This window comes from Dunckerocampus dactyliophorus, chromosome 19 (genome assembly GCF_027744805.1).
Source record: "Dunckerocampus dactyliophorus isolate RoL2022-P2 chromosome 19, RoL_Ddac_1.1, whole genome shotgun sequence".
NCBI lineage: Eukaryota > Metazoa > Chordata > Actinopteri > Syngnathiformes > Syngnathidae > Dunckerocampus > Dunckerocampus dactyliophorus.
The window spans coordinates 17993034-18018910 of record NC_072837.1 but is presented as its reverse complement, the minus strand read 5'-3'; the positions used below and the strand labels follow the sequence as shown (position 1 = coordinate 18018910).

The 25877-nt window shown below is 43.0% G+C and overlaps 1 protein-coding gene across 20 annotated transcripts in view; it reads right to left on the bottom strand.

Annotated features, from left to right (window-relative positions):
- Window positions 1-23: 23 nt before the first annotated feature.
- Window positions 24-25877, bottom strand: part of epb41l2 (erythrocyte membrane protein band 4.1 like 2) — a 64951-nt gene continuing 39097 nt past the window's right edge. For 7 of the 20 annotated variants that reach the window (XM_054761246.1, XM_054761247.1, XM_054761242.1 and 4 more), the window contains 15 exons: window positions 25790-25877; window positions 25076-25228; window positions 24802-24899; window positions 24560-24732; window positions 22211-22293; window positions 16585-16635; window positions 15974-16033; window positions 12782-12949; window positions 12474-12536; window positions 11687-12208; window positions 9611-9739; window positions 9319-9417; window positions 5479-5559; window positions 4865-4979; window positions 24-2814 (listed from right to left, as the gene is read on the bottom strand). In XM_054761246.1, the coding sequence (XP_054617221.1) occupies window positions 4875-4979; window positions 5479-5559; window positions 9319-9417; window positions 9611-9739; window positions 11687-12208; window positions 12474-12536; window positions 12782-12949; window positions 15974-16033; window positions 16585-16635; window positions 22211-22293; window positions 24560-24732; window positions 24802-24899; window positions 25076-25228; window positions 25790-25877 (1873 nt within the window). In that variant the 3' untranslated portion in view covers window positions 24-2814; window positions 4865-4874. The other 13 variants (XM_054761250.1, XM_054761256.1, XM_054761253.1 and 10 more) reach the window with 13 other exon arrangements.

The window sequence follows — 25877 nt, the reverse complement described above, 5'->3', positions numbered from 1 at the left end:
ATTAAAAGAAAGGGACACACCAAGAGTATTACAATCCTTTATTTAAAGTGTTACACAAGGTAGGAGTTGCTTTGTGTGTTTTTGGGAGAGTGATACAAGACAATTAAGTGTCGAGATAGAAAGGAACCTCCTTGTTGACACAGGTGGGCTACTGTGGAGCAGTTGATGTTTTTGTGGTGAAAATACACAAAGATGCTGCAGCTGGTTTTGATTGTTGATGAATAATTTGACTTTACTGATTTTTTTTTTTTTTAAGCCAGCAAGTAGTGACTTTGTGGAGCTGCCTTGGCCTCAGGAATCCTGGTAAATGCACACCTACAATGACCAGGAATACCAGGAAATCTGGGTAATTAAAACACTCTGCTTCTAGCTTAGAGTGAAAGATGATTCACGTGGTGTTCATTTAAAAAAACAACAAATATCAAAGAGAGGGCACAAGAAAATCTGCCCTGTCACACCACAGGTTGAGAAAAACAGACTGCCAGTACATACATCATGTGACATCATATACATTTTTTTTTAGCTTTACTTTTTATTTGAAAATTCTTTGCAAGAAGGAGGAATGTCATTGCAATGCATTGCAAATGCAGTCAAAAATAATAACACGTGAGGTTAAAATAATTCCAATTAAAAGTGTACTCAAAACAAGTCCAATTTCAGATGTTTTTTTTTTGTTCCAGGCAAGACAGGACAGAGTGGCTCAATTTAAAAACACGGAATGTTATATTTTTTCATATTTACCTTGCTACTAGTGACGATTGTGCCGCTAATGCTTAAAATGTGAATCTTTTCCCCTTTAGTGCTGCGTTCACTGCTGCCGATTGTGTGTAAAGAGCAGCACCGGTGGCTCTAAAACTGGCTGATTTTAATTTTTTTTTTAATGACGTCACATAACTTGCATATAGCCAAGCGCAAAAATGATTCTAGTCTAGACACACTGTACGTGCTGTGATAATGTGATCTTTACTAGAGATGCACGTTATCTTTTTTTTTTCTCAAACCAATACCAATAACTTTCTGCTTCTCATGACCGATATGATATCGATAACCACTAACTTTTTTATGTCTACTTTTAAATTTAGATGGAGGTAAGAAGGACTTGAACAAATTAGCATTTGTCCTAATCAACATCATGACATTACTACTACCACATCACTACTATCAGGAGAACCAGAGTATAGAGCAGGAGGGGCCACCTGCTGTGGCCAGCAAGGTGCACTATATTCGGGCACACGTGCAGAGCAGCCGGTGTGACGCCACGGAGGTCTGTGGCAAACCTTTTGCGCTTTTGAAACCCAGCGGTGCTGGCATTTCAGGCGGCTGGTAAGGTTTTTTGTGTGTGCGATGGGGGTATTCTTCTCCCTCATCGCGGAGCATTTGGTACAACTAGCACGGATTGAAATCTCTCGCAAAGTGAACATTTGTTCACAAGTGAGTTCAGGGGAAGTTACGACAGGCCGTTAACGTCACAGGCAGTGGAATGAAGGAGCGTTTGTTTTGCTCACCTGCACGGTACGGGTAAAGTGGAATGACGGAGCGTTTGATTTCCTCACCTGCACGGTACGGGTAATCTCGCCTCATTGCAGCGTTTTTTTTTTTTTAATTAATCGGTTATGTGCGCTATTTTTAATGTTATCGGACTTATCAGTATGTCATAATTCCCTCATATCGGCCTGCTAATTATCTGTCTGATAATTACTGTGCACCCCAAATCTATACATATATGTTGAGTCTTTTTTTTTTAAGGTATATTAGATGGTGTCAGGTGATCACGCTTTGGAAGTATATTTTTAGTACCCTCTGCCACAAAAGGCAACAGTGGTACTATTACACCACCAGGGATTGACAGATAGGATTACACGCCTCTTTGGCAGTGATGCGCATCCTTGGTGCATTTGCAGAGAATGCGCCCTCTTTGCCTCCCGCCCATAGGGGCGGCTCTGCACGTCACAGCAGTCAGGTGACACTTGTGGTGACAGTGGAAGCATGTCAAGGTAAAACATCACCTAATATACCCAAAAACCTGCCTGATAATAAGAAACTAAACACAAAATGAACCCATGTCACCTATACACTTCCAAAGCCATCATGCACTGTTGTGTCCTGTCCCATTCGTATCCCTCCAGGAGGGGGTGAAAACGAGGACTTTGAGACATTTTCTCTCCCAAGTGAACATGCGCTCCCTTGCCTCCCTGCACAGGAACAGGAACTATACATACCTACACCATTTGTCGCCTCAAATCATTCCCATTTATTTTATAAAAAAGAAGCTTATCAAGCTTGAAATGCTGTGAACACACAAGGAATGTTGATGAAGAGTAGAGGGGAGGGGTGGAATAAAAGAATCTTCTGGAGTGAGTGGTTTAAATCCCACCTGTTGGTACCATTAGTATGTGAGAATTGTGGTTATGTGTGGGTAGTACTGTACAATTTACACACGTGAGGGAGGGAGCTGCAGTTTTACGGCGGAAGGAAGATGACGCTGGATGAGGAATGTGTGTGTAGGACAAATGCATGGTAATAATTATATCAGTGCATCCCCTCTGTCTCTTTTGGAAAACAGTTAAAAAAAACTATAAAAACAAAAACACACTACAAATGTTAAGCTAACAAAAGTGTTTTTTTTTCGCTCCCTTAGTGCGTTGTCGTTATTTTCACGTCTTGGGGGATTTTTGTTTTGAGAGAGACCAACTCGGAGATGGTGTTCTCTCGCTCTCCCTCTCTCCAAGGTCATTGCGGTCGCAGGGGGTGGTGACGATGATGATGATGATGGTCTTCAGCAGAGAGTCGACCTTCCGGCTGGGCTCTTCAGCTCTGCGTGTTGAGGGGAGGACGAGGAGTTGCAATCAGCATCAGTGAATGTTCAGCGAGTACCACTTCTTTGGATTCGGAAACCATTTTTGGCATAGGCATTTGGCATCATAATGTTATCGAGGGCCACTTGGATATTTTCAACAGCAACACATGTAGATATGCTCAGAAGTTATACATATTTGAAGAAAAAACTGCGTCTCAGCTTGGTGAAAAAGCCTATTATTAGTATGCATGTCGGTGTTTGCTCTTTATTTCCCATTTTTGCTTTTGGTTTTTTTAATTTTCCAAAGATTTAAACTTTCTTTGTGTGAATTTTCCTCATAATATTACATTTCAATGTTATTAAATTTGCTTGTAATATTATTACTTTATTCCCATAATATTATAACGCTTTCCTGACAAAATTTTCCCAAAATTACAATTTTATTTTGTTTTGCTTCTTTAGCAATAGCATTTTTTTCTTTAATATTTCAAGTCTATGCTACTAAAATGACATTATTTTTCCTCATAATGTTAAGTTTATTCTTGTAAAATTGCAACTCTTATATGGCTTAGAATAAGACTTTTTTTCTGTTAATATTTTGGCTTTATTTTTGTAAAATTACAGCAGTTTTTTCCGTTTCTGTTTTTTTCCAAACTAGTTCAACTTTATTCATGTTTTTTTCCCCAATTTTACTCTCACAATATGTCTTTATTCCGATAATATTTTGACCTTATTCCCATAATATTATAACATTTTCCCCAACCTAATTTTCCAAAAATGAAAACTTTTTTTGCCTATTTTGTTTTTCATAACATTCTGACTTTTAAAGAATAGTTTATTTTGAAGGCTGTCAAGGTTAACGCGTTAACGGACATTTCATTTAACGTTGAACACGCGATTAACGTGCGCACGTCCTGTTTGACCCTCGGCCAACACCGTAGTTTGAGGAACCACAGTGGTGGAGCGCGAACAAATATTGCGGCGAAACGGACAAAACAAAGGGTATTTTGAATGGTGAGTTTAGCGTCAAAGCCCTGGCAGATGGCTCTTGCAACAAGACCAAAGTTATTTGTATCTACTATCGCTGTGAGTCGAGTATGGAGCCTGAGAGAGAGAAGCCAGACGTTACTGGAGCACTGCTGATGTTTTTTTAAATTTGTCGTTTACACAGTGGGCACACAAAAATACTGTAAGAATGCCACTTCTATTGAATTGGCTTCTTTATTTTATAATGTAAGATTAACGACTACATCAACAAATGTTAATGTACTGTAAGATTAATGTCTACATCAACAAATGTAACTGTAGAATCGTATCAAATCAAATTGTATTAAATCATTCTTTGTTTAATTTACATCCCTACTTATTTCTTTATTATGAATAAAAAATTCTATCAGTGATTAATTGTGATTAACTATGAGTTATCTATGGACAAAACGTGATTAATTGCCATTAATTATGTTAATTGATTGACAGCGCTATTTTTTCCTTTAATATTTCAACTTTATGCTACTAAAACGATGTTTTTTCCTCATAATATTACGTTATTCTTGTAAAAAAAAAAAAAAAACGAGTGCAAATTTTCTTCTTAATATTTAGATTTTATTTTTGTAAAATTACTGCTGATTTTCCTTCGTTGCTGTTGTTGGGTTTGTTTTAGTTTTCTTGTTAAATTCTATTTTTAAAATGTGCCACGGGCCAATAGAAAATGGCAAACAGCTCCCAGGCCGCATTTTGGACACCCCTTACGCAACATCTGTAAGTCAATAACTTCATGTTCTGTTGCAAAATAAAGCTGAAAAAACCTGATATGCGGTCATGGCCGATTATGCAAATTAGACAATGACGTGCCCGCCCTACACATAGATTGCAGCCCTGTAGGAAACTTACTCGTTGGCATCCGTCAGTCTCAGAAGACTATGGATCTGCGCCTTGAGCTGGAATAGCGGGATTACGACAACTTTGTTTGTGGCTGTGTAGCCCGATACGCGAGTGACAGTCACGGTTGCAGCGGTTGTAGGTGTAGACTGTAGGTGCTTGGAAACTTACTAGCATGATTATTAATACCTGAGTTGCGTCAATCGTCCTCCTCGGCCAGTTCAGTTTCTTTATGAACCACCACTCTGGTGACAGACATGTCAGGATGTTGCTCTTTGGCCTCCTTAATGGCCTGGGCCAGAGCCTGTAGTGCCAGCGGCCACAAGGGGGGGCGGCAGCGAGCACAAGCAGGCAGGAGGGTGGTGCAAGGAGAGGGAGGGAGGGTGACAAAAATGAAAAAATGCAACACAAAAACATAAAAAAACAACAAAGAAGGAAGCTGAATGATCGCTGCAACATTTCACATTTACAGGAAATGTCAAATGGCGAGGATGCAGCGTGACATTAAATCAAGCACATTCCAAAGTAAAATATGTTGCAGAGGAAATGTTGAAATGTAAGCCATATGTTGGTGCTTACATTTGTTTTTAAAAATTTTTTATGAGTGCAGCATATGTGGACAGAAAAGTAACATAAACCAGTGGAGGGGAGATCCACGCACATCTCAGCATCTTTGACTTTTATTGGATTAAACACGGAAATGCATCTGTGGAGCAACACCTGCCCTCTTTGTGTTTAATTCATTAATTCATGCGTTCCTAAGTCAATGCAAAATAAGAATTTGACAAAGAGAAGGCACTGACCTGGTCGTGGTCGATGTCACAGTCTCCGGTGATGACGATGCGTTTCTCGATCCTCGTCTCCGACAGGCCGCCCTTTAATGTCTGCAACAGCATGAGGACATCGACACAGCTGTGAAACATCGGTTTAACAAAATGGCAGAACTGGAGATTTTTTTTAATGTAAAGTTAAAATATGGGAAAAACATATTCATAATTCATTCAATACCAAAGACGTACTTATACGTTTTTTAACACCCGAACGCCCGATCCCAACAACCGATTTATACATCTTTTACGTTTTTTTGTGTGAGAGGCAAAAAGAGGCGATAACGCAATTTTCTACCAGAGCCATTTTAAGCCATAAAAACGGCCACAATGTGGCAGAAGTGCATTTGGTAAGAGCTCGGCGGAGATCCTGTTGATGGAAAAATCACACATGACAGGAGGGAGGAAGTGAGAGAGCGTGTAGGAGTGTAGACTGCAGAAGTATGGTAATTTTAACGCATGCTTGCGTGCACACACATGTAGCTGTTTAGATACTTCAGCTGTCACAAAAGCAAAACAGTTGTGTCAAAGTGAAAGTTATGCTTGAAATGTATCTTCCCAAAAAGCTGTTGTAGTCAGGTACTGATATTTTCCTGAAACTAACCTACGTTCTACTGCTGATAACTAAAGAACGGAAAAAGGTACAACCACATTTTTTGTTCTGATGAAAGACGAGTCTAATTTTTCTTTTAATAGGTTCCATGTTTATATATCCATAGAACACAATATTCTCTGTGACTTGAATGATCAGTCAAAATTGTCTAAAATGGCCGCTACTGAAGGGGCTGTCTCTTGAAAAATGGCTGGGATAGAATGAGTTAAAAACAGGGCTGAGACCAGGAAAGAAGGGCAAAATATGGGCGTTTAAACATCAATTATTTAATTTTATTTAGTTATAATGCTCCACATTATGTCTGTCAGCGCTTTATTTTAGTTTGATTTAAGAACGGCTAACTCATTTTTACACTTGAGAGTCAAGGATGTTTAAATATGACTTGAAACACGGCCTGCACAGCTGATGAAGCTTTATTTTGGTAACTTTTGGCAATTGAATAAAGCCTTTCAGACATCGGTTACCAATTCTCTGTCATACCCCTTGATTTGAAATACTACTGAGAAACTAGTATTTATTTATTTATCTGTACAAACCACTGCATGAGTTGCTGGCACCAGCATCATTCAAGCATGAATAAATACACTAACAGGCCTGCCAACCTTGAAGAAATTTAAGTACAGTACTACCTCGCATAACATAAACCTCCTTTTACATAAATTCCACTGAACATAAAGAATTTATGTAAAGTTTTTGCTTCGTATTACAGAACAAATTCCATATAACATAAAGCGTCAAGTCAGTGCAAGTCTTTTTTTTTTTTCAATCAACTTTATTAATGTCTCAAGTTGGTGCAAGTTCAGACTAACACTTGGTGACGCATCACACTCTCATTGGCTGATTTTCGGGGTACCGCCTACACTCTCATCTCATTGGCTGATTATCGGGGCACCGCCTCCGCTCTCATCTCATTGGCTGATTATCACGGCACCGCCTACACTCTCATCTCATTGGCTGATCATCAGGGCACCGCCTCCGCTCTCATCTCATTGGCTGATTATCGGGCCACCGCCTCCGTTCTCATCTCATTGGCTGAGTTATACAGCACGTACGTGAGTTTGTGTGAGAGACAGGCTTGTCCCTTCAAACTCCTTCCTCTTCGTAGTCCCCCTTAAACTAACCTAAACAATTAAGTTAAGTTACAAATTAAAATTTTGCACACAGCATCATCGTGTAGTGCGTGTGCGTTTGTCTGTGAGACCAGCTGACTCTTAGACTCTTTAAGGCTAGTCCTCCTCCTCCTTCCTGCCTCGACTTGCGCTCCTGATCAAGACATCTCGTGAACTGTAGGATTGTTTTTGTTTTTCAGTTTTATTCATTTCCATTAATCTTATTTATTACCTTATTTTATATTGGAATGTTACTGTACTATGTTTATGCTAACCTTTTCTTATATTTTCCCACCATATTTGGTGGACTTTGAATATTTTGAATTGCCAAAGGGGTGAGTTTGGGAAGATCTTGGATCGGATTAGGCTATTTACATGTATTTTACGCTTCCTATAACATAAAATCCCTATAACATAAAGGTTCTCGGAACAGATTATTTACGTTGTAGGGACGTCTACTGTATAGTATAAAGTACAGTCGCCCCTGCCTCTCATGCGTCACCGCATCCCCCCAAGGGGGGGCCCTGCCCCACTATTTCAGAAGCTTTGCTTTAAAGGAAAAATGTACTTTTTCATCCACAATCCTCATGTGAAACATGAGGACGGACAACTGTCCATGGAGTTAAGTCACCATGATATCGATTGTGATACATGGAGCACATAGCACATGATATCACAACACATGGAATGTGGGCTAATCCTTTACACATCATTTGGTAGTCTATTCCTAGTAGTTCATAGCTTGTTCTTGTTTCCCAGTCAGTGCAGATTGGTGTCCTATCGCATTGTTTTGGAGTAGTGATATGAGGTGCTGCGTCACTACGCCAGAAAAATAGTTCTTCGTGTTAGCTGCTGCAATATCAATGTCGCTGTAGCTTGGTTTATACACAGGTCAGTTATGTAAATGCAACACTGTTGGCTTTTTTTGAGGTTTTTTTTTTAGGGCTTTATAGTCAAAAAGGGTTGCACTCTGCCAGGGCTGTTCTTTGTCACCGATTACTTTTATGGACAGAATTTCTAGGCGCAGTCAGGTCGTTGAGGGGATCCGTCTTGGTGGCTGCAGGATTGGCTCTCTGCTTTTTGCAGATGATGTGGTCCTGCTGGCTTCATCAAGCCATGACCTTCAACTCTCACTGGATCGGTTTCGCAGCTGAATGTGAAGCGGCTGAGATGAGAATCAGCAACTCCAAGTCCGAGTCCACGGTTCCCGCCCGGAAAAGGGTGGAGTGCCATCTGCGGGTGAGGGATGAGATAGTGTCCCAAGTGGAGGAGTTTAGGTACCTCAGGGTCTTGTTCACGAGTAGGGGAAGGATGGAACGTGAGATCGACAGGCGAATTGGTGCGGACGACTGCAGTGATGCGGACTCTGCACCGCTCCGTTGTGGTGAAGAGGGAGCTGAGCCGAAAGTCTAAGCTCTCAATTTAACGGTCCATTTACATTCCTGCCCTCACCTATGGTCATGAGCTTTGGGTAGTGACCGAAAGGACAAGATCGTGGCTACAATGAGTTTGCTCCATAGGATGGCTGGGCTCTCCCTTAGAGATAAGGTGAGAAGCACTGGCCTCCGGGAGAAACTCGAGTAGAACTGCTACTCCTCTGCACTGAGAGGAGCCAGATGGTGGCTTGGGCATCAGCGTAGGTCCAACTGGTAGAAGACCTCGGGGAAAACCCAGGACGCCTTGGAGAGATTATGTCTCAACTGGCCTGGGACCACCTCGGGATCTGCCGGGAGGAGCTGGACAATGTGGCCAGGGAGCGGGAAGTCTGGGCTTCCCTGCTGAGGCTGCTGCCCCCGTGACCCGACCTCGGATAAGGTGTACAAGATGGATGGATGGACAGTCAAGATAAGTGTGTCCCGTCACGTGCATTGTTAGCTCCCACATGCTAGCTGTTTTTCTCTCTTTAGAAAGCACAGAAAAGGAAAGACGTGTGGTCACGTTTCACATAAGGATTGGGGATGATTGGCAAAATTCAAAAAAAGTGCAGTTTTCCTTTAAGATGACACAGTAAAATGGAAAGACTAATGTGCATAGTGTGAGCCTAATTAGCTGGTGTGTGTGTGTGTGTGTGTGTGTGTGTGTGTGTATGTGCACCTTGGTGATGTGCGTGGTGGTGGTGGTGCACAGAGATTCCGAGGTGATTGTCTGAGCGGTCATCAGCACTCCAGGCTCTCCGTCTCCACTTCCATCCAGCTAAGACAAAACAGAAGAGAGAAAGTGATAAATATTCCATATCAGAAAATAATCTTCCTTGATCTAGAGTCTCCTTAACACTCTTTTCCCTGCGGGAGAAGGAATGAATCTTTAGAGACATCACATTAATAACACAAACACACACACGCACACACACACACAGTAGATGATACACGACAACTGCTTGCTGCACCTGTGCGGCTTCGTATGTGATGGTCTTGGTTTCCGTATGTACGATGGGCACCTCCTTGGTGGCTATCTCGGTTTTCTGCGCCGCAAACGTGTCTGATATTGTCACCATTTCTGTCTTTACCACAGGCGGCTGGTAGGGGGCGACAGAGAGATGGGAGGAGAGGAGAGAGGGTTAATGCATTAAAACTGGGTTTGTTAGGAAAAACAAATAGGACCACTGGGGTGGGGGGGAAAATGCACTTCCAGATCAATATATTAGTTTTCTTATTAGTTGTGTTATCTTAAAGTGGACAATTTTATCAATAATTGTAGCAATGATCATATTGAAGGGGAAGTGACTGACTTTCACCACGTGCACAGACACACACACACGACCACAACTCTTGTGCAAGGCAACATCATCAAAAACAAGAAAACTGGGCTAGGCGGTGACGCAAGCGGCACAACTACGGAGTGTCCTTGGTGTCGACAAGAAGCATGCACAAAAACACACGCCGGCAGTGCTGTCTGGTACAGGTACACAACACATGCAAACAGCTTTTTCACCATGGTGCTACAGCCACAAGCCAACAACCATCCAGAGGAATACACCCTACAAACACACACACACACACACACACACACACACACACACACACACACACACACGGAGGGAGAATATTTGCTAAACAGAAGCCTCATGCACTTTACATGCCCCGTTTTACATCACAACACCAAATGCACAGCAGCCAGCATACAAGTAAACGCAACTCACACACACACACACATACAGACTATGTGGCATCGATGGTGTGAAATATATGCACACAATGAAGACAAAGGTGTAAGGAATGAGCATGTGACCCATAAAGAGGACCCCGTTCAGAGATCCTCCATGACCCATAATGTACTTGTATTATATTCTAACAGCAGTATGTGTCCTCATAGCCTGTTTATGAATATAAAACGTGAGAAAAAGCTATCATCTCCCTCATTTGGACTTTTTATGTCATAATTATAACTTTTTAGGCAGGAAACATCTCGTTCATATGGAAATCTAAACTGTTTCGCCACTAAAAGATGAAAAATATCCCAATGGTAAGTCATAACTAAGAGGTAAAAAGTTGGAACTATGAGATAACAAGTCAAGTCATAATCATAAAATAAAAAGTCGAAATTAAAAAAAGTTGCGATACAAACTGCGCATGTGCCGTCTTCTTCACTGGAGCCTGCGCAGTTTGCATCTCGTAATTCTGACTTTTTATCTCGTAATTATGACTTTTTAAATCTCATAATTATGACTTTTTAAATCTCATAATTTCAAGTTTTATCTCATAATTATGACTTAACATTGGGATATTTTTTTGCTTTCAGTGACGGAAACTGGCTTCCATATGAATTACATGTTTCCTGCCTATTTTCGGAGGAAAAAAATACCAAACGTTAACCAAAAATCTGCAAATTGGCGAGGTCGCGAAGGCTGACTCAAGAATATGCAAGGATTCACTGTAGCGCCGTCCTCAGGCTTCGCTACACACCTTAAAAATAAAGCCTGGAGCTCTGCCAGCTGTCAGTCAGCTATGGACATTGAATCCATGTGTTTCTTCAGCGAAGAGGCTAACCTAGCATGATTTTGCTGTTAAAATCTAATGTTAGAATAATGAGTGTAACGTTAGCTATGCTAACGTTTGCGTCCTCCTGTCCTGCGTTGTTGTATGTGATATTTGGCATCTATTACATTGGACAAGTGCAGTGTTACAGTGCAATTGTGTAAAAAAGTGGTACTTTTTGGAGACACACACTCTGTGGACAAACACAGCTCATTAGCATTAAAGCTACAGCCACACAAAAGGAGGTGTTCCCGGTAGGGCTTACTAAAAGCACTTCTAAACTGTCTAAATTCCAGCATCAGTGCTAACACACTGCCAGGACACTCTCATGGCACCTAAGTGTGCAGATGTGCATGGGGTACTTCAATATTCACATAGGAGCAGGAAGAATAGAGTGCTAATGGGAAGCAGGAAAGAAAAGGTTGGCGGGCGGTAGGTAAGGAAGGGTTGAAAACCCAGGAGAGCTCCGCAGGTGGCGCAGACTTTACCTCAGAACAACAAATAACCTGTGGCCGCGCCTCCACCACTGAGGTTTCCCCGTTCACTTTGGGCAGCTCTTCTTCCTCCGCGGCAACAGACGCCGCCTCTTCACGCGAGGTGATACCATTGGAAGCTTCATCGGGCGTCATCATCGGTTCTTCTGTGCTCACTTCCTTCTTCTCCTCCTCCTTTGAGCTCTGCTTCTCTTCTTCCTCTACAGCGGCTGCAGCCTGCTCAGGCTCAACAGGGGAGGAAGCGGCGGTGAGCTTCTCCTTCTTCCCCTGCTCTTCTTCCGCCTCCTCCTCCTCTTTCTCCTCGGGTATTTGAGTGTGGGAGATGGACACTGAGACATTGGGGTGATATTCCGCTTCCTCGTCGCTCTCGCTCTCCGACGAGACGCTCTCGTGCTTTTTCTGGAGCCCCGCTCCATCTCGGTCTTTCACTTCCTGTGTTTGAAGCTCCTCTGCGGCTTTGGGCGCTTTGGAAATCTCTTGGACGACAACCGTTTCCTCAATTTCAACTTCCGTCGTCTAAACACACACACATAGTGCACAAACACATGCACACGGAACGAGGTGTGCACACACACACACACACGCCCACGCACACACACACACAGTGTGGGAGACAAAAAAAAAGCAAAATATGATCATTGAACATAAAAATATGAAGAAAAAAAAGGAAGCGATGGAATATGAGCTGGTGTTCCACTGTGGAGGTAAAAGACAACATGAAAGTGGGATGGATGACACCGTGAAACTGGACGGGTGGAGAGAGCGATTGAGGTTAGAGCACCTTGGCGGGTTCTTTGGCGTCGCCGTTAGCAGCTGCGGCGGCGGAGGCCTCCGTCTCGGGCACCTGCATCACACACGTCAAAACGGCACATGGTCACTAACAGCATTTCATCCACGCTTGTGCCGCAGCGTCAGGACCGCTCGGCAGAGGGATGCCACGTCAACATGGAATAAAAAAAAAAAGGTGAACAACTCGGAATCTACTGCCGTGGACCACCACAACGTATCCCACCGGGCATCATCCAGGTGGGTGACTAGAGAATGGAAAGACAGGTAAGGAAGCGCCCCCCTACCCCCGACGAGACATACCACTGTCTGCTGTTGGACACGCGTCGCCATGGCCGGAGACGAGGTGAGACGCTTCTCCCACAGGTTGAGCTGAGGAGGGGAGGGGGGCGGCGCCTCCATAAAGGAACGCTTTAGCTCGCTAACGCTAGCCTGGTGTTTCAGTACCTCTTCCTGGGTCTTATCATGGTCCTGATAAAAGGTAAGTGCAGGTGGGAGGAGGGGGGGAAGATTGAGGTTAAGTTTGGATGGAGGGATGGATTGGGGGGGGGGGGGGGGGGGGGCAATAAGGAAGGACAGATGAGACGGGAAGGGATAACAGGGGAGAGAGGGATGGGTGAGAACATTTGGCCATAGGAACATTCAGTAAGGGGTGTCCAAACTTTTTCCACTGCGGGCCACATACAGAAAATCAAAGGATTCGGGCGATTTTTATATTTTTTATTTTGTAAACAGGCTAAAAGTAACCAATGAAGTTGCAGTTATTAAAAGTTATATGCGGTAGATCCTCGCTTTTTGCGACAAATGGCTAAATTTGAATTTTGCGGGATTACTCTCACAGGTTTTCAAAAACATGAATGAATAAATCAGGCATGTTTCGTGGTTGAAATTAGTAGTAAAAAAGATGCATGTTTTCTGCCTAAGTGAAGCATTTTCTAGCATAGCTAAACAAACTAAAATACAAATATACGGCATTCAGAAGACGCGTTCAAAAACGATGATATGTAGTACTTCACAATGGTCACTAGGTGTCAGTAATGCTACTGTAATGTTGTGTGAGACACACAAGCATCAGACTTGAACGGCGCAACAGCAGGCTTTTACTGCAGGTTTGAATTTCCTCACGATAGGCACAATAGTCCCTAACACGGGCTACTATTGCGGCCGTAACCCATGCCAAGCTAAAACGCAATTCTGAACCACTGACGTCACTTTCTGTCCGCCCCCTACTCGGCTCCCCCCAGCACCGGAACACATTTACAGCAACACACACGGGCACATTTATTTATGTCTTAAATGTCTTATTTTCTCTTATTTTGTCTACTATATTGGGTAATAGGAGTGTAAAGATGACTATAGGGGTGTTTTTTCATATCTAGAGGGCTCCAATAATGGTAAAATCCGTATTTAGATGGTTGGTTCAATGCTCTAACTACAAAAATATTCCATTTAAGAAACCCTCCTTCTCGGAAACTCACTTATCATAGTCAGGTCTGAAACCAATTAGCCGTGATAAACAAGGTGTTACTGTGTACAAGTTTAGCTTTTGCATCTCAACAAAGTGCGAAATCTCAATGCTTGATGAAAAAAACATGATCAGTGACGCATAAAGACGTACAAAATGGTGGGCTTATAACAATGGCACATACATGCTCTACATTTTACCTGCATTGTCACATATTTAAATAATTATTACCAACTTAAGGTGAGTGCGGCAAAATATTTTTGGCAAAAATTTTGTAAAAAATTATTTTTTTGGACCAAGAATCCATAAATTTGCTGAATCGCGCATGTACAGTGATTCCTGCATGTCAGCTTTGTGTTAGAGGTGACATCTATTATTAGTGTTAAGATTTTTTTTAATGTTATTTATTATTATTATTTTTTTACAATTATAATTTTTTTAGTTTCCTTGCTTAATTTTTTTTTTTTTTTACACTACATACCACAAACCAATAAAAAAGCAAGCTGCAGGCTGCAAATTGCCCTCAGGCCACACTTTGGACACCCCTGCATTAGGCTGTCAATCAGGATGTCAAGAAGGACGCCATGTTTCACTGTGGCCGTGTGTGTATGTGTGTGTGTGTGTGTGTGTATGTGTGTGTGTATGTGTGTATGGATGTGTTGGCTCCAGTGAAACAAGTCAACTCCATCTCCTCTTTAATTGGCATTGCCAGGATCATTACCAGGAAGACTTAACAACATGGAGGTGAAAATGGAGCCATTTGGGTCAAATATCACATGATCTTGCTTATGATTAAAAGAGATTTAGACTCGCCAGGTTAAAAAGCACTTGCTACATGTCCATGAACATGTCTCCCTGCTGTGTTATCGCCTCCATGTTGCCTCAGAAGATACTGTGCACATTTTTGGTTTTAGTATGTTACCAAATCACGCATCACTCCACGCGGGCACAACAATCATCTGAAAACAGCAGGAGGGAGGTTTCCTCGCGTAGGTTATCCAGGCAGGGTTAGTCGGGGTTAGGGCAAGGCAGTTATCAAAAACCTTTCAACGGCCTAATAAATACTGAGGCCTCAAAACAGCATTCCACATGCACAGTCCATGCGCAACAGTCACTTCACAAAGCAGCCATTGTGAGCGTGTAGAGCCTACTCCTAATAATGGTTTCCACAGCTGGATCCATCTGAGTAGATTTGATATCTTTTTATTATATGCTCTCAAGGGGCTGTGCTATAGAATGCAAACTTGGACATACTTGAGAGTAAGTCAGTGTACAGCTTGTATTTAGTGGAGCTGCACAGGTGGTTACTGGAATCCTCTTCCACTCATCCATGATGACATGACTGGTGTAGCTGGTGGATGTTAAGACACCTTGTACGCCTGCTTCCTGCCACACAGGTCGGGTTCTGGTTTCATCACCTTCAGCTTCCTCAGCAAGGCACTGCCATTTTGGAGGTGTGTTTGGGCTCTTTTTTTGGCCCAGTTTGTGCTTTTCAGTGTCGAAGTACATGTTGGAATCCATCTTTCCCTCGATGAACCGCAGCTTCCCCCCACACCCCAGGCTCAGCAGCACTCATGCAGCCCTTTGGGATTAATAAAAGTATCCATCTACCGCTACCACCATTATTTTCACAATAATGGCTGTTTTCTTTCAGTAGACAGCGAATCTATACTGCGGCACAAGCTGTACACTTACTACTCTAAAGTATTTAGTCATATTAATAATATACAATCATGAAAATACTGGAAATGGGAGTGATGTACACACTCTTGTGAGTATACGGCGTAGCTCGTCAGAAGGGCAGCTGTGTGAATTTTGGACTGTTTCACTCCGTGACATTCTCAACGCCAACAACAACAACAACAGCAGCAGCAAAAACAAAAACCGGTCGCAAAGAAAAATGACGGGCATGCAAACAAGAGTCTGAGGAAGGAAGTGGTCAGGTCCCATGGCGTCAGGTGCACACAGGGGAAAATGCGAGAGGTCGATCTGATTCAGATTCAGCCATCAAACACGACACCAGTACCAACCTCTAACATCAATTTACTGTGTCTCACATAAATATTATCCCCACGCACTCTCACTGGACTCTGGAGGGCGGACACACAGCACACATAGAAATGGGGGAGGGAAAAATAAGTTAATGTGCTTTAAAAAAATAAATAAATAAAATGTTTAAATAACAAATCACTTTTTTTTTTAAATCACCAAATTAATTCATGATAACTATAAAATACAAATAAAAATATAACTAACCATAAATAAAATTTATATTTATCAAAACAAAATAAAAATAATCAAAAATGAAACCGCCACCAATGGAACACCAACTTACAAACAACCACACAGAAACCCGGTAAGCTCAGTTCGAGCACACCAAGTGCAATCTCACGACCAATTTTTCCCATCAGACCCATTCTGCAATTCAAACTCTGCAACTATTTGAATAGTTTAAACAGTCGTGCAGAAAAACGAGTCAATTTCATTTGCCTCCTGTCAATTGCAGACTGGCTCTTATGGAAAACCGATTATGTGTCAACATGCCAGGGCCATAAAACCAAACCCACAAACATAAGATTCATGTTTGTCCATACTCTGCAAGCAAAGCATGCTGGGTAAAGACACCCCCCCCATAACAGACCTGGGCGGGCGTGGCTTCCACACTGCCAGGGCTCAAATCTGCCTCCTTCACCTTCGGTAGCGTTCGCCGTAGCGATGGTGGATAAGATAATGGAGGGGCATGAAGAAAGTAAATGTGACATGGATGATGGGAAAAGCTGTCATCATCTCCCTTAGGTTGGTGTTGGTATTAGTATAGGATGACACTAACTACTGTTTCAAACGCACAGTGTGGTATGTACTGTATGTAGGCTTTCGTGGGCCAGTCCAGGTGCATGATGTTGAACAATACAGAATCTAAATGTGCAAAATAAGTAAAATAATAAGTAAGTTGCAGGGCAACAACGAAAATGGGGCCTTAGTAGTCCATCTGGGATGATAAAAATGAGTTTATCCCAACATGAATCAGTATGGAAGCGTTAAAGTGCCATAAACGTTAGTGCTTCGCTATGATTTGTTGCTATGTAAAGCTTCTACTCTACTCTTAATCTCTTTGGCTGCACTACAAAAGGCAAAATGTAGTCACCAAGAATGTTGGCAGACATGTTCTACTTGCTATAATACGCTGATTTACAACCAATGACCGTATTTCCTCATATCGTGATTGAGTTATTCAACTGCCGAGAGTACCAGAGCATTAATGGGGATCGGTGGCCCTGATATTTTGTTTTTAATGTTCTGTCCAATGCGTTCTAGTTTTATCTTTAGAATATGTTTAGAATATGAATAACAACAGCTGCGGGGCTGTAAATTGCACCCGGGCTGGATTTTGGACACTTCTGTATTAGTTATAAGGCTTTTATTTGAGGGGGAGACCTATACTTGTAAAAATGCTTTTTTTCCCCCAAATAAAATACAGTAATCCCTCGTTCATTGCGGTTGTTTCCAGACGTGACCATGATGAGGGAATGTCTGCAAAATAGGATTCCTTATTTATAAATATATTACATTTTCGTGGTTTTTACTTGTTTACGACCTTCTAAATACAGTTTAACATTATAAGAGCCCTCCAGACATAAAATAGCATCCCTATATTCACTTTTACACTTGTGTTAGTCAATATAGTAGACATAAGAAAGATATTTAAGACATAAACAAGACTCGTGCTCGTGTGTGTTGCTGTAAATGTGTTCCATGTGCAAGGGGAGCTAAGTGGGGGCGGACAAGATGTGACGTTGGGGGTTCAGAGTTCAGTTTTAGGTTGCAGTGGGTTGTGGCCACAACAGTAGCCCGTGTTGGGGATGCTTGTGCCTGTTGTGAGATCATTCAAACCTGCCTTATAGTTAGTTTTAGTTCATTTAGGCATTTTTATGCTTGAACATGCTTAATTTAATATGCATATTTTTTGGCCAATAATAGGCCGTATTCAATCACAAAACAGTATGATTTATTATTTTATATAATTAAAAAAAAAACGTGATAAAAGTAAAAGTGCAAAATTTTAAGCGTAAAGTGGTGAGGGATTACTGTATATAACTTTTTTGAGGCTATTTCTCTTTAAAGGAAAAGTGCACTTTTTTGGAATTTTGCCCATCATCCACAATCCTTATGTGAGACATGAACACACATCTTTCTCTTTTCTGTGCGTTTTTTCTTTTATGCTCAGGAGCTACGTTACTGGCGTAGTGACACCTCGCCACACCACACCGGCTAGCTACTAGCCGGCTAGCAACTAGCTTCACCACACACTCGTTCCCAGTGCCTCAGGCCACTAGCGAAAGGTAACGCTACATATTGTAGCTGCCACCACTGCTGCTGTGCTTTTGTTTTTGAGTTTGGAAAAGTTACGCTAGGTGTAGCGTTCCTTTCTATGTTGCTGTGTCAATCAATCAATGCACCTAGGAAGTTCCCAAAATACTGTAAGTATTCCATGTTATCATAGCATGGACATACTGTAAAACCATAAAAGCTCGATGGAAGTGTTTTAATAGCGGGCTTTATAGGCAGAATAGGTGTGTCCCATTACATGCATTAACTACCTGCCTCTTTTTACCTGTTTTTAGATCTTTAGAATGCACAGAAAAGAGCAAGACATGTGTGTTCATGTCTCACATGAAGATGGGCAAAATTCCCAAAAAAGTGCACTTTTCCTTTAACAATAGTTTTCAGCTTTACAGATGCACGGTCTGTTTTGCAAGGGTGGGTTATTACATTAAAGGCAATTATAGCCGCCTGGCGGGCATTAGCTGTTGTTTATTCCTAAGGAGAAAACAAGCAAGTGTCTTTTTACGGCATGTGCAAAATGCATCCGGCAATTATTTTAGGCACGGTGTCTATTTGAGGAAATACGGTACTGAGGAGCTCTACCTCAAAAGCAAAAAAGTGAAGTATGAACTCTACACTAATTCATGTACTCTCTCACTACTGTGTCAATATTTTGCGTCTTCTCCCAAATAGTTTACAAAGTGTAGTATTTATCGTACATTTTCTCTATGCATAATCTTTCTATTCAATCATAAAGTACTGTTCTCAATATAATCTCATTAATATATCTTATCTATTTGTTAACTATGTTCAATTCCTAGTCTCTGGATGTTATAAACATCAACGTTGTACCTGTCAACCCTCCCGTATAAATAGTTTGCCGTAAATTTTGAACTTTCATCAACTGCAGGTGACAATGGTGACGTTATCCACACTTGTGCAACAGCAATGGTGCAGCGCAATGGCAGTAGGCAGTCGGCTCTTTCCACACATAGGAAAATTATTTTCCACAAACTTCCCCCAATTTTCAAACGCAAATGTTGACAGGTATGGACTGGAAAAGGTAAGGGAACAACAAGGCAGCAGGGGGGGAAGGTGGGTGACACACTGGGGGACCAAAAGAACAAAAGCGGCGGGTCTGTGAATGTTTTACGCAGCGGGGTCGCACATCTCCTGCGTCCTCGTGTGACGCCTGATGAGGGGGGACGTCTGCGTGTCCGTGAGGAGGAGGGTGTCTCGCTTCGACCTGTCCTCCTCGGACACAGAGGTGGCTCTTCGTCGGCTGGAGACCAGCCTCTCAAGGTAGCAGAGCGTCAGGCCGAGGGGCGTGGCCAAAATCAAGGCCAGGACCAGAGAACGGCTCGCTGTTAGCATCACGGCCAGCAGAAAGAGCACCAGGAGGCAGGGGAGGAGGAGAGGGGAGGGCTTGGAGAGGCGGCAGTGCACTGTTTCGCTTAGGGAGCGGGACCAGGGAGTCAAAGACAAAGCGGGGAGGTTGAAAACAGGGGGAGGATGGCGAGTGATGAGAGGCAAACATGGCTGCCTCATGAACCTGGCTTGCACGCTGTGGGAGAAGACCTCCCGCAGCTGCATCCACTTTGATGCCAGGTGGTTTACAAGCTGGCGCAATCTCGACACGACAACGCTGGCGGCCATGCTTTTGGCTCTGGTGACAAAAACCCTCAGGTTGCCAGCTGACTTGGACACGGTGAGAGGAAGCAAGCGCACCCTCTCTGTCAAACCCAGGAGTATCTCCCTCGCCGGCCTGGCCTTTCCCAACGCCGAGCAAAAACCAAGCACGAGTAAAACGTACTTGACGACGCCCCTCAGCCAGCTCGGTGGTCTGGACGCTCTAATTTCATCAACTTCCTCCACGGGCAAAAGCTCCAGGGTGTGTGTCAGGGGGCAGTGTGTGACCGGCGACGAAGAAGGAGGGGTTTGTTTGTTTGCAAGGTGCTCGAGGTCCACTAAAGGTGACTCTAAGCAGCAGTTTAAGGCGGCCACGTCCTCGGCTAGGTCGCCGTCCTCGGAGATGTCAGACAAGCCGTGGTCGAGCTCAGAGATTGAGTCGAGTGACGGGGGGATGGAGGAGAGTGAGGATGAGGAGGAGAAGGCGAAAGGAAACATGAACATTGACTGGCAGAGCGAGCAAACAACCAAGGAGGAAAGAAACAGTGTGAAACAGCAGAATGGAAGATTAATTAATAATAAATAAATAAATAAAGGCCGTACGTTTGTGCCCAAAATAAGCATGCGAGAGTGGCATGGCATAAATAAAAATTTGTGTGAAGGGGGGAAAAAAGAGAGAAGGGGAAAGAGACACAACATTAGTCGGTGAATCACAACATCAACAACAGCACGAACAAGGTTTAAATGTGAGCACAGCAGGGTAGAGCTCAGTGCACAGTGCAGCTAGCAGTCAGGTTTCCAGACATAAATATGCACATGATGAATGGATCCAAAAGGTAAAAGCTGATAACATTCTGCTTCTCCAGACTGATACCAATACTCAATAACGTTTTTGTATATATTTTTAAAAAAATCAAATTTAACTGTAGTTTGTGCACACCTGGAAGTAAGAAGGACTCAAAGTTGAATTTGACCAACTGTACCTGATAATTTGTCCTAATCAAATATCATGACATTACTACTACCACACCACTACTATCAGGAAAACCAGAGTATAGAGCGAAGGGAGCCACCAGCTGTGGCCCAGCAAGGTGCACTGTATTCAGGCACACGCTCAGAGTAGCTAGTGTGACGCCACAGAGCTCTCTGGCAAACTTTTTGCGCTTCTCATATGCCGCGACACAACACGTCCCAGGTGTTGTAGCGATGCTGGTGTTTCAGGTGGCTGATAAGGTTTTTATGTGCTTGATGGATTTTTTTTCCTGTCATCACGGGGCATTTCGTACAACTAGCACGCAAAATGCTTCTGAAACAGTGAATGTTTACAAATAAGCTCAGGAGAAGTTATGACAGGCTGTTCCCCTGCTATCCCAAAATGACTTTAATATGATGTTCTAATTGTAATATGTGTCGTTGGAGACTGTTTATGAACACCAAATGTGAGAAAAATCTATAATCTCCCTCACTTGATTGCCCCACTTTTGAGAGAAGAGCGCTCCTCCTTCTCCAGGCTTCGCTACACATCTTAAAATAAAGCCCTGTCAACTATTCTCAGTCAGCTACAGACATGGGAGATTTAAGTTTGATCCTTTAATTTTCATTCAGTGAATAAACTGACCTAGCATATTGTTATTGTTAAAATGTGAGTGCAATGTTAGCACTGTAGCTCACATATCTATGCTAGTGTTGTTAATGTTTGTGTCCTCCTGTCCCATTAAAGCTACAGACACAGACACACAAAACGGTGTGTGTCCCGGTAGGGCTTGCTAAACGGTCTAAATTCCAGCATCAAGGCTAACACACATCCAATACACGATTGTGACACCACTCAGGCTTCTTTAAAATCAGTAACTTTGCAACTTGGTGTAAAGAAATTAGAAAAACGTGCATCATAAATACATAGATGGAAACCCGACTGCTGTCAAAAACCCAAAACAGAAGTCTGGTGAGAGAGTGCTGGGGGTTAAAAGGGGGGGAAAAAGGGATAAAAGTGAGAAAGGGGAGGGACGGGGGGCTTAAACAGGAGGCATGCGTAAACAATATGTATTATGTATATGCAGTCAACCTGCGCCTGTGCTAAGAAATGTGGCGCCAGCTCGCCAGGCTGGGCTACTGCTGGCTCTTCCAGCACGTACAAGTACTGGTACTGACATGATAGCATGATAACACACTTTTAGGCCTCTGCACTCAGGTTGCGATCCACCTAACTCCCACAGCTGTCATCAACACACAAACAATGTTACAAATGGAACCCCAACAATATGACAACACACATTTCATTTACGAACAGTTTACTGCATGTGATAGAAACACACCTTGGAGTCAGAGTGGAGCTCCAGGTGGGGCTCGCGTCCGTTCTCAGCCTCCCTGCTGGTATCTGTGATGCTGATCATCGGAGCTGAGAAAGAAATAAAATACACAATAAACAAACATACAGTAATAACCATAGAGAAGGCATTTAGTTGTAGTGGATGAGGGCGACCAGCAGGGGGTAATATCACACATGGGTAGAAGCACCATTATCAGATTTGTGCTGGGGTTTTTTTAACAGTGAATCCCAGCTTGTCTCTGGGTTAGAAGGCATACACCTTGATACACCTACGTCTGTTATGACAGACATCTCCATCCAATTGCCATTGTTCACTCACAATCCAGGTTTTAGCCCTAAATATGCATCACACACTAATTAAACACATTTAAATTGTAAAATGTATAGGTACTCACCACTAATGAATGATAACATCTAGGGATGTAAATCTCTTTGTGATAAACAATTTGGTACGCATCTAACGGTGACCTGTCCCACCTTGTTCGATGGCCCTTGAACGCGCCATCCAACTTTCTCCCACGCTGCACAGATAGACGACTATACAGTATTTTTCCCATTTTGCTTTCACTTCATATTTGGTTCCAAATGCTGATACTACGTGGGCATATGTGGGCATGCATAAAGGTTAGATCTGATGACGGCATATTTGTTCAGTGCACCTCTGTGCAAAACAAACTCCAGGCTCCTACAGGTAGATGGTGGGCCTGTGTTCATTTAGTGCTTTTAAATAGATGTTGTTCCTGGCTTAATTTGACATTTGACAAATACATAACAAATAAGATAAATTAGTTCGCTATAATATGTTTTACTAATGTGTTGAAAATCTTTCCCGGAGACTAGCACGAGCTAGTGTGCCGCTAATACTATTTAGATCCATTTTCGTCTTCAGACATGTGCAACAATCGTTTTACCGGAAGCCCAGGCTCTCACGTTAAAAAGACTCACTGTCAACCGGTTGCTAGTGTTGCGATACCCGGTGCATGTCTCTACAATCGATTGATCTAAGGCAGGGGTCACCAACGTTTTTTCTTGTGAGAGCTACTTTTACAAAATGAAAATGGCCAAGAGCTACTCATTTTTGTAACAATTCTTTTTATAGCTTATTTCAACCCAAACAATCTGAATATGCTTGTTTTACCAGAACATTCACAACATGCTGGTATCCACAACTCACATTTTGCATTTCAGAATGCATTTCTTTTTAGCGTTCTCACATTATTAACTGAAAAGCTGAATGAAAAGCAGGCTTGAGGGCGCCTCATGTGGTCCTGGGGGGGCTACCTGGTGCCCACGGGCACCACGTTGGTGACCCCTGATCTAAGGATTTATGGCTGATTCTTATCAATTCAGGAGGCTGCAACCGATGCAGCCGCATCTCTCGCTTGTCAAATCAGATATCCGGTCGCATTGGTTTACTGTTCACAACCCTGATAATATAAGATAATCAATGAACAGATGGAATTAGAATGACATTGTAGCCAGTCATAACACACAACTCTGGTGCGTTCAACAGCCGCAGAACAAAGCGCAAAATCTCAATGCTTGAGAAAAAAAACATCATCAGTGAAGCATTAGGACATTAACATGTAAAAACTGTTGGATTTTTAAAAGAGGTACACGTATGCTGTCCTGAGGTAAATGAGGTTTGTCTTCTGTGGAAAAAATAATAATAATAATAATAATGATGGACTAGATTTTACATAGCGCTTTTCAAGGCACCCAAAGTGCTTCACAATGACATGAACCCTTGATACATTCACTCCTCAGTCACACACTGGTGGTGGCCATCTACGTCTGTAGCTACAGCTGCCCTGGGGTAGTCTGACAGAAATGTTGCTGCTAATTTGCACCTACGGCCTCTCCAAACACCATCAAACATTCATTTACATTCATGCACCAGTGTGGGCAGCACTGGAGGCAAGGTGGGTGAAGTGTCTTGCCCAGGAGCACAACAAAAGTGACTGGGTGGAAGGAGCGACGGTCGAACAGCCAACCTTTGGGTTTCTGGACAACCCTGCTCGGCCTTTTGAGCCACTGCCACCCAAGCAAGATAATTTTTTGACCAAAAAGCATGAAGACTGAATCGCGAATGTGCGGGGATCCGCTGTATTAAACATGAAATCAACACAAATATGTCTATTTGGTATGAAATCTTTTGAGTTATGCATGTTGTATACACATGACACACTCCATTCATTTCCTACGCAGGGTATTTTCATTGCCCTCAGCATTTTTCATCTCCTCCTCTGTGTGACAGGAAACAGCTGCAGCTATTTCCTGTATCTGGTCAGACAGTAAAAAATGTAGTGCATTCTTGTGTGTGTGTGTGTGTTACCTCCATCTAAACTACGGCTGATGCGTTTTGACGAGGTGCGTTCAAAAGCAGGGGCGGGGCGGTCTATGAGCGTGCTGGCCAGGCGCGTTTGGTTCTGCGTGCGTCCGCTGTAACGGAACTTGGAGCCCAGAGTCAAGAAGCGGGCCTTGGTGGGTTGTTCTGCGGCGTTGAGTCTAGGATATGAAAAGGAGGGATAAATCACATTCATGTTCCTTAGAGTAGTCCTGAATGCTTTTTTCTACCTGAAGAAACTGTGGTTCTCCACGCAGACCTTCCACAGCCTTTTGGCCGATCGATGGTTCTGGAGTTTGAATCCCACTGTGCTCTCAAACTGCTCCGTCTTGTCAGGAACAAAAACAGAAAGCAGGTTAGCTTCAATAATGATATCAAGTCAATGAATGGCAGTTAAGAAAGCGGTACTTTGCAATGCACATTTCATAAAAGGTTTGACCCTGGAACAGATCATTCGTATTTCCACTCTTTCAAGCTAATCAGAGTTCAACCAGCAGTACGCACCTCTCCTGGTCTGATCTTGATGTAGAAGTTGTTCCTCTTGTACGAAATCTTGAGTATTTTGGGCCAGGCAAAGCGATTTATCCGCAGCCTGTCCTTGTAGACCAGGAGTCCATTAGCGCACACCCCCAGCATGATGTCCACGCCCTCACAATCCTGCCATGGCGAGATCACGATACAGATGTGTTCAAATGATGGAGCGTAAAGCACCATCAGTACCATGTATTGATTCCTGCAGAAACATCTGTTATCCGGCATAAAACGGTTAGCTGGCAGGCTAACTGGTTGCGAAGCTTTTAAGTCCAAGGCCATCTGGTAATGGTCAATGGGGTATTGATTGCAGGGCCTGAGTTAACACAGGAGAAAAACTAATGGCAGCTGGGAGGTTGGAGTGGGATAATGGACACACACATCAAACACACACGGCCTTGCCGTGCTGTTGGCAGCTCATCGATCTCTCCTCTTTTTAGCACTTGGTAACAGTGAGGATTTTGACACTGGTACGCCCCATCAAATGCTCTCATCTGTTGTCCTTGTGACAACTGTCCTCCATCTCACATCCTTCATTTCCTATTTAAAGGACTCACGACGCGCATGGGAACACGCCTGCTGATGGGCTGCAATCCCAGCGGGGACACAGGGGCTGTTCCCATGGCCTCTCGTGAGTGTTTGCACAGCTGACACAGGCTGTGCCAACGCTAACCTTGAGAAGCTAACCTTGGCGTGGTGCAGGTCGACCCCGTACATGGACAACTTCTTGGCATTTTCTAGAAATTGGCAGTCGGCCTGTGCTGGTGTCATTCCC